The sequence below is a fragment of the Copidosoma floridanum genome, unplaced genomic scaffold (genome assembly GCF_036245765.1).
Source record: "Copidosoma floridanum isolate Cflo_tuat_1 unplaced genomic scaffold, Cflo_Japanese_pri ptg000013l, whole genome shotgun sequence".
Classification (NCBI taxonomy): Eukaryota; Metazoa; Arthropoda; class Insecta; order Hymenoptera; family Encyrtidae; genus Copidosoma; species Copidosoma floridanum.
In genome coordinates this window covers 2,298,884-2,308,123 of record NW_028321890.1, presented here as the reverse complement: position 1 = coordinate 2,308,123, position 9,240 = coordinate 2,298,884, and the positions used below count along the sequence as shown (strand labels likewise).

Below are 9,240 nucleotides of genomic sequence, written 5' to 3'. Positions count from 1 at the left end.
CACGAAGAAAAACACATTGGACAGTCAAAAGATCTATATGCAATGCTTTAAGAATGTGCAGCTTTTGTGAAAAATTTTGTAACTTAGCAAAAGGAAAACACGAGTGCGAAAAAAAGTACTGTAGAAAGTGTAAAAAAACACTCGATTTTAATGAATTGTGTATGATTCAAGCTGTAAAAGAGAAACATTACAAGAAAAAAATTGCTTTATTTTTTATGATTTTGAGACACGTCAGGACAAAACTGTGGACGATACGTTAAAAATACGCCTACATGTACCGATTTTATGTGTAGCTCAAATTCGATGTGATGACTGTATAGATTCAGAATCATCCATTTGTGAATTTTGTGGTGTAAAAGAAATAATTTTTCGGGGTGAGGAATGTTTCAAAATGTTTGTCGACTTTACTGTACGAGAAAAAAGTGAAACGTTTTCTTCTTTTATATGTAAAGCATACAACGCAAAATCATTTGACACTCAATTCATTTCAAAACATCTTGTTTCTGAAAACAAAACTCCCAACGTCATTTTAAATGGACGAAATATCATACAAATGAGCATTGGAAAAACCAAATTCATCGATAGCCTTAATTAGTTACCAATAAAATTAGCAGAATTACCGAAAACCTTTAACTTGACGGATAATTTAAAAAAAGGGTATTTTCCCCATCTTTTTACGAGCAAAGAGAATTTTAATTACAAAGGACCGGATCGTATCCGGCGATTGAATTTTTTTCACCAGACTCAATGAGTTCAAAAGAACGTCAAGAGTTTGTACGTTTGTATGACCAAATTATCAAGGAAAAAAAAAGAATTCAATATGCAGAAGGATTTAGTAGATTATTGCGTTCAAGATGTTAAAATATTGCGTCAGGCGTGTACAGCTTTTAGAAAAATCTTTCTAAAAGTCTGAAACGTTGATTTACGTAAAAATCGCATAAAAATCGATTAAATGGTTATTGTGTGAGGAAAAAATTAGAAACATCGAAATAATTTATGCAGGACGTTCATTGAAATATCGACTAATAAAAGTACAAGTAGTCGATGGTTTTTTAAAACCTGTATCCAGAGAAAAAAATTTTAAGGGTACGGTTTTTCAATTTCACGGCTGTAATTTTCACAGGTGCCCACGTTATTACCCCGATGAGCGAACGAAGAAACTTACAAACTTCGAAAGCTATTCGGAGCAATATGAAAATATACTTAAAATGACCTCGAGGACAAAAGAATATGGCTACACTGTAATTAGGATGTGGGAATGCGATTTTGACCGATATTTGGAAAAAGATCAAGAACTTTTTAATTTTGTCAAAAATCACCCGATAGCTCAAAATAATATCTTAAACCCAAAAGACGCTTTTTATGGAGGCCGTACGAGGAATACCGTTACGCATTATGACGCTCAAGAAAATTAAAAAATAAATTATTTGGACGTATGTTCCTTACACCCATACATATGTAAGACAGGCAAATTCCTTCAAAACATCCTAAAATTTACAATGCGGATGATTGTTTCATTTTAACAGGAGATAATTACGAAAATTTTAACGATAACGTCGGGGGTTTGGTTAAATGTGCGATCTTACCACCGTTAAATCTGTTTCATCCCGTACTTCCCACTAAAATGCATCGGAGACTACTTTTTGGTCTATGCAGGACGTGTATGGAGAAAGTATACGAGGATAAATGTTCTCACGACGTAAATGAGCGGATGTTAAAAGGAACTTGGGTTTCCGATAAATTAAAGAAAGCTTTAAAATTAGGGTATAAACTTAGTCGAATTGATATAATTTGGCAGTACGAAACTGCTCAGTATGGCCCTGTTTCGCGGAGTGGTGGTCTGTGTGCCGAATATACAGATACTTTTTTAAAAATCAAACAAGAGGCAAGTGGTTAGCCTACCAATGTAAAAACAGAAACAGAAAAATTAATTACATTATTCATTACGAAAATACAGAAAAAGTAAAACTATAGATAGAAATAATATTTCAAAAAATTCCTGTTTGCGATCTGTAGCCAAGTTGTGTTTAAATAGTTTTTGGGGTAAATTTAGTCAACGCGGAAATCTTCCAACAACGACCATGGTGAATTATAGCAAGAGTATTGCTGCCCTGTTGGCTGCGTCTATTTTGACGAAGTCAACTAATTTGTTACTTAAAATTTAGGAGATATCGCAGCACAAAAAAACTACTCAATATACAAATGATTAATTAAATCCACCTAAAAAAGGACAATTTTTGCTTAATTTATCGGAACGGAGGATGAGAATGAACTAGGTAGAATAAATTTAAAATGCACTGATTATGAGCCACGAACAAAGATAAATTTCGTGGCTCAAGGGAAAAACTCCGAAGAGAAAAACCCAAGAGAAGAAAAATTAATAAAAATACAAACGAGTGAGGTTGAACAATAAATTTAAGATAAACTTCCTGCAATGAAGAGTGTGTATTTGTGTATTGTGTGTAGAAAACGTATACGTGCGCGTCCGCACGTGTCTCGAAAAACTCACGAATCGACAAACGTCGCACGGTCCGTGAAGCGGATTTTCGCCGGGCTTTACTCGCAGCACGCCGAGCTTCTCGAAGATGATGCAGATGACGATGATGATAAAAAAAAAGCGTGAGAAAAATTAACCCCAAAAAGGTGACCCCCAGATACACGTGTGCGTGATGATGATGAGGAAAGATGTAGAAACCAGTAGGACGAATATAGTACCCAACTATGCCACATACTCGAGATCGCAGTTGACAACTGTAGACCGCTCTGTATAGACAGATAGTTCGGAACTGCCCGGCGCGCCCACCCAAAGTAGTCGCAAGACCACCCTTTCCTTTTTAATTCTCCCACCCGCTGCAGTCGTCAGGACCCATCAATCCCTTACACCTTATGTGAAAAGCCAGGAGAAGAGAGAGAGAGAGAATGATGTAAGCAATTAAGAGGGGGAGAGACCTATGACCCAAGGACACTTAATAAGAGCAAAGGAGATGGAGATGTAGGCGCATGATAGAGAAGGAGAGAAAATGTCTAGCTAATGAGAGTGTAGAGAGAGAGACATAATGAGAGTTGGCGCGAGAGTGATTAATTGTACCGACTGAAACAAAAGGAGAAAAAGGATGAAGGTAAGAAAGAAATTGACCGGCGCTTGCATATGTGAATATGTGATGAATTTTGTGTGAACTCGGTGTGCTGCCACCTTCGGCGTGCTGCGAGGTTGATCCTCAACCGCTCACGAGGCGGTCTACGAATTTTAGTCATTTTGACTAAACATGCTCCCCCCGTTGCGAGAGAAGGCGAGCAAATCGAAAACATCGTATGTGTAGCGTATTCGAAAAAGTGCTTCCTGTGCGAATCGTACGATGGTGTGTGAGTGTAGTGGTGTGGAAGTGTGTTTACCATTCGAGCAATGTTTACACCAATCGGTTTAATACAAGACAGACAACACGTTCGAAAATTTAGTCTTCTTGTGTTGATGAGATCGGTAGTGGACACAACGATGTGACGTTGCGTTTGAAGCTCCCTTGCGCAGTTTTAACGGTGACGACTCGTACGATGCCATCAGTGCCCGAGTGGATCTCGACGACAACCTCCAGTCGCCATCGCATGCAGGGTTGATTTTTATCGATGAGGAGGACGACGGAATCGATACCGATCTCGTGATTGGACTTGCTCCACTTTTGTCGACGTTGAAGTTCATGCAAATATTCCAGGTGCCATCGCTTCCAAAAATCTTGTCATGCTTTCGTGATGAAACGCCATGCTGACAATCGGTTACCTGGAACACAAGAAAGGTCAGCTTCCGGCAAAAAATTCAACGGTCTTCCAATTAATAAATGTGCTGGCGTGATGGCCGCTACATCATTAGGATCATTCGATATACTATAAAGTGGTCTAGAATTGAGAATGGCTTAGATTTCGATAACGAGGGTATTAAGTACTTCAAAAGTTAAGAGTTGTTCGCCGATCATTCGCTTAAGATGGTGTTTCAACGATTTTACTGCCGACTCCCAAATCCCACCAAAGTGTGGTGAAAGCAGCGGATTGAAATGCCAGATGATGTTTCTCTGGACTGCGAAATGATCAACATCATCACGAAACTGGTCAGAGTTGAACAGAGCGTACATTTCTTGTAGTTCATTACTTGTTCCGACAAAATTCGTGCCGTTGTCCGAAAACACGTGCTTGGGAATGCCGCGTCGGCCGCAAAAACGCTTAAATGCGCCTAAAAATCCTTCGATGGTTAAATCGCTCACTATTTCGATATGCACTGCTTTTGATGCCATACATACAAACACACAACCATAAATCTTAACGCGATTACGATTCCGCAGTTTCTTCTCTTTGATGTACATCGGCCCAAAAAAATCTATTTCCACGTGAGTAAACGCGCCTGACTCGGAAACGCGTGCTGATGGCAAATTTCCCATTTTACTATGAATCAGATTGGAGCGATGGCGCACGCATTCTACGCATTTTCGTACGATTTTTCGAACTTGTTGCTTTCCGTCGAACAACCAAAAACGCTGTCTTATAGTGTGTAACTTAGTTTGGATTCCCGCATGCAAAGTACGATAGTGCGCATCTCGGATTATTAAATCAGAAACATGATGGTGCGATGGTAATAAAATTTGATACCTTTGATAGAAGGAATTTTCGCGTTTTTTAAGCGTCCGCCAACTCGTAAAATACCATGCTCATCAACAAATGGATCGAACGCTGCTAACCGTGCACTTTTTACCTTTTTAGATGCAGAAACACGCGCGATTTCTTCAGCCAATTGCTCTGCTTGAATTAATTTTAACACCCGACGCTCCGCTTCAAGTTTCTCTTCCACGCTGATCGATTTCCCTTTGAACTTATTTGAACGACGCATACGAAGACAATAAGCAATCACGTTGACTATCTTGGAATATGAGGAAAATCGCGAAAAAATTTCTACCACTGAATTTACTAAAAGACACGTTTTGCTCATAAGACCTGGTAATTCGCTCGGTGACGTTAACGCCATTCTCGGCCACTCGCTTTCAGATTTTTTCAACCACTCAGGTCCATTCAGCCACATTCGATTTTTCAAAAACTCGGTAGGTAATTGACCTCGGGACAGTGCATCAGCTGGATTATCTTTCGTTCGCACATGCATCCATTCGTGAACGACGTCCAGCGCTTGAATTTTGCTAACTCTGTTTGCTTCGAAAACTTTAAGGGTTTCCGGTGATTTTCTAAGCCAATGCAATACGATCGTTGAATTCGACCAGAGTACTACTTTATGAATTTCAAATTCTAGAGATGGACGCATTTCACTGTATAATCCCACGAGGAGCAGGGCACTGCATAGCTCCAGTTGCGGAATCGTTTTCGACTTTACCGGAGCTACTCGAGACTTCGCACATACCAGACGCACAACGCAATTTCCATACCGATCTACTGAACGCAAATAAAAACATGCACCATAACCTAATAGACTTGCATCGCAAAATCCATGTAACTCGATTTTCGTAGGCCTATCGATAAGAATTTTCCGGTCTACTGCAAAATTGCGGATGAGAGACAGCTGGTTCGCAAACTCCACCCATCGCAAATACAACTCCTGCGGTACCGATTCGTCCCAATCACACTTTTGTTTCCAACACTCCTGAATAATTAATTTCGCGTACAGAACTACCGGCCCCAATAAACCCGGTGGATCAAAAATCTTTTCAATCTCGGAAAGTATATAGCGCTTCGTGATTTTATTTGGAATTGTAATTTCTTTGACGGTATAAATAAACGTATCCGCTCGCAAATCCCAAGTTACCCTGAGTGTTTTCGAAACTGCTTCCGTCTTTACCGTACAATCACTCTCAAAAATTTTCCGATCTAGCGTATCGAACGCGTATTGATGGTTGGATGCCCATTGTCGAATATTGAATTTTTCGCGCCCCAGGATACCAATAATTTCGTCGCGAAGTATCGCAAGTTCTTCGATCAAATTTGCACCTGTTAACAGGTCATCAACGTATAAGTCGCGTTTCAAAATTTTTGCTGCTCGCGGAAAATTGCGCCCCTCATCGTCCACCAACTGGTGAAGCGTTCGTATCGCGAGATAGGGAGCAGAGGCGACTCCGAACGTGACCGTGTTCAGCTCGTATACCGCGATCTCTTTTCCATGATTCCAAAAAATACGCTGATATCACCTATCGTCGGGATGCACTAAGACCTGCCGATACATTTTCTCTATGTCTGCCGTTAAGACGAACGCATAAGATCGAAATCGCATCAAATGTTCGAAAAGTTTCGGTTGAATGGTGGGGCCTACAAGTAGTTTTCGATTTAACGAAACGCCTCTGTCGGTTTTCGCAGACGCGTCGAATACTACACGCACCTTTGTCGTATTACTCGATGATTTTACGACCACATGATGTGGCATGTAGTATCCGTCTGGTGTTTCGTTTTGCAACAATGTCATATGTCCGAGTGCTATGTATTCGTCAAGTACCTTCGTATATTCGCGATTGAGTTCATCGTCTGCTTGCAATTTTCGGCGCATCGCATGAAACCGACGAAGGGCTTGCGCGCGAGAGTTTCTCAAATCCGCTACTTCTTCGTTAAATGGAAGACGCACAATATACCGCCCAGTTCCATCGCGTGTTGTACTTTTTACATAATGCCGCTCGCATAGAGACTCCGGATCTGATACGCCCACTACGTTTTTAACCTCTTCGATTTCACAAAATTTTGCTAACTGTTCGGTTGAAGCACTCAAGTTACACGTCACTGCTGATTTTTCGAGGTTGTCATTCGCAATACCACCCGCGATCACCCAACCTAATTGTGTTTTTTGCAACGTTAAATCGCTTCCGTTCGAAACGCGTATTTGACCGACTGATAGAAGTGATAACGTGGCTCCGGAGCCGATAAGCATATCTACTGGACGCGGAATGTGAAAACGTGGATCAGCAAGTTTCAAATTTGGTGGGATCGCTATTGACGACCGCGGAAAAGGCTCATCGGGTACGAAATCGGCTATTTTAGGGATGGTGAGAAAAGTTAAAGTTTTCGCGAAATCGCTTGTTCGTGACCGGAAATTAATCTCGACCCGATACTTCGTAGTCGTGTTTAATGCGTTGATCAAGCTTACGGGGATGGAACACGCATTTAACGGAAGTTTTAATTCATGCGCGAATTTCCCAGTTATAAAATGGGCCGTAGCACATGTGTCAAAAAGAGCGCGTGCTTCGACGAAATTACCCTGCGCATTTTTGACTTGAATAACTGTGCTCATCATTAGCTGTGACTGTGCGGTTTGTGTGATCGTCTCTAGCACGCCCACTTCAAGTCACGCGCTTGGCTTCGTATTCTTTGAGTCACGATGGAGAGATGTGTGATGCCGCTCGCCGCATGTTTTACAGGACCCCTCTCTACAATTCCCTGAGTGTACTTCTACGCAATTTTGGCACAATTTTTTCAGTTGGATAACTTTCCATCGCTCTTCGACGCTCAACTTGTTGTATTCTGGGCAAGAGTAGATGCGGTGTGCCTCTCCGTAGCTCGAACATTTAAATGCGTTCGTGCTAGTGACCATCGCGGGCGCCTGTCCCGTGTTCTTCGCCCTTTTCGCAGCTGTCTCAAATTCTCGGTCCCCTTGACGCTTCGCCCCCTTTTCCTGATTCACACGCCTGATTTCGTCCTCCATCGTAGACAAATGGAAAGTTGTCATGTGAATGAATTTGAAAAACTGGTCAAGCGTTGGAAGAACGTTTAAATCCAACGACTCCTCCCATTTGTGTCTGATGGGGACTGGAATGGCCCGCTCCAAAAAACGCACGATCATCGATCCATCCGGTTTTATGCCTAACGAATGCAAAACATTCAGATGCTGACGGGTGTCATCGACTGATCTTGACAACGCCTGTGCGTTGGCAACCTCTAACGGTTTGATGATAACATTCGACAGAGCATCTCAATGTTTTGACGCGAGAACTTTCTTCTGATTATATAAATCAACGAGAACCTTCCACGCATTTTTGTAATTTTCTGCGGTCGCGTCGAAAATTGAAATTTTGTTTCAAGCCTCTCCCTGTAATGCGTTTTGTAAATAGAAAAATTTAACTAGGTCATCGATATCCGTACGCGCATCTACCATGGTTCCGAACGCGTTTTTAAACGTGATCCATTTTTCGTGTTGACCATCAAACTTGGGGAGTTCGGCAACTGGAAGTTTTAGAAGCTTTTGCTTCTCGAAAAAAGTTGACGAGCCGAGAGGTTGCGTGCCGTTCATGGGATTGTTTACAGCCCCACCTGGCATGAACGTGATACGTGCCGCAAGTGAATAATAACGGTCCCTAATATCCTCGATCGTGATGTGATTTTGATCGTCCGGATCAAGCTCGGCAAGCTCCTCAAAGGCTTCGCAGTGCAACTCTTCGTACGCAATAAAACTAGTTTTTAACCGCTCGAGTCGCAGCATCGCATTGGTTTCGTCGATCGCTTTTTGTTCAAGAGCGTTCACGATCGACGTAAGCTGTCCCTTCAGGGCGGCACGTTTTGAAAGGACGGCTCTATTTTGCGCCATTCTTACTTAACGGATGTAACCCTGTCAAAGATAGAACTAATTCTCAGAGCAGAACGATAAAAACTTGATAAAAAAATACAAACTTGAGAAAACAGAAAAAAAATAATAACTTGATAAAAAATGAACTTGAAGAAAAAAATTAAACTTGTTACAAAAAATAAAAAACAAAAAGTTGACTATTGTTAAATTTTCTAAATATTGTATTAAAGTGAACAAAAAAAACTACGGAAGAAATTAATTATTAAAACTAATTTATGACATTAACTTAACTCGAAATTAAAAGGTTAGAATGCTGAAAAATCCCGTGCGACCAGATATTTAAAAGACACGCGACCGCAGACCTTGGCGTGCGAGATCAAGCGCGTCCTACCGCCCCCTTGTCATTGTCAGACTCTCGATTCTCTTCTACTAGGCCTAGCTTTCCCGAGCGCGCGCGTTCCCGCTTATTAACGACGCGTGATCCCGTCTCCCAACGAATCTTTGTTTGTCTAAAAATTCTCAAAATTCGAATTTGATGTTCGCACTGAATATCTCGCTTGCACAAACCGACACTCACGTATTATAAAAACGACACTCGCGCACTTCTTATAGACTATAATTGTTTATTGACAAAATGAAAAGTATAAAGAATTCTTAATTATAACGGGACACTGATCGACAAAAACGTTAAATTAGGTGGGGTAAAATGTGAA

The 9,240-nt window shown here is 41.1% G+C and overlaps 1 protein-coding gene across 1 annotated transcript; it reads right to left on the bottom strand.

Annotated features, from left to right (window-relative positions):
* Window positions 1-3,905: 3,905 nt before the first annotated feature.
* On the bottom strand, window positions 3,906-8,548 carry LOC149374792 (uncharacterized). The gene is made up of 5 exons (XM_089591675.1): window positions 8,107-8,548; window positions 7,399-7,827; window positions 6,359-6,999; window positions 4,687-6,133; window positions 3,906-4,462 (listed from the first exon to the last, which is right to left on the bottom strand). The coding sequence occupies exons 1-5, from the start codon at window positions 8,546-8,548 to the stop codon at window positions 3,906-3,908; spliced, it is 3,516 nt and encodes a 1,171-aa protein (XP_089447801.1).
* Between the last annotated feature and the right edge of the window lie 692 nt (window positions 8,549-9,240).

What these genes read in the sequence shown, in the direction of transcription:
- LOC149374792 (XM_089591675.1), bottom strand. Translation starts at nt 8,548, where the DNA reads ATGGCGCAAAATAGAGCCGTCCTTTCAAAACGTGCCGCCCTGAAGGGA. An exon ending in CGGAACCATGGTAGATGCGC is followed by an intron (nt 7,828 to 8,106) that starts GTACGGATATCG and finishes TGCATTCGTTAG; the next exon opens with GCATAAAACCGGATGGATCG. An exon ending in TCCATTTGTTGATGAGCATG is followed by an intron (nt 4,463 to 4,686) that starts GTATTTTACGAG and finishes GAAAATGCGTAG; the next exon opens with AATGCGTGCGCCATCGCTCC.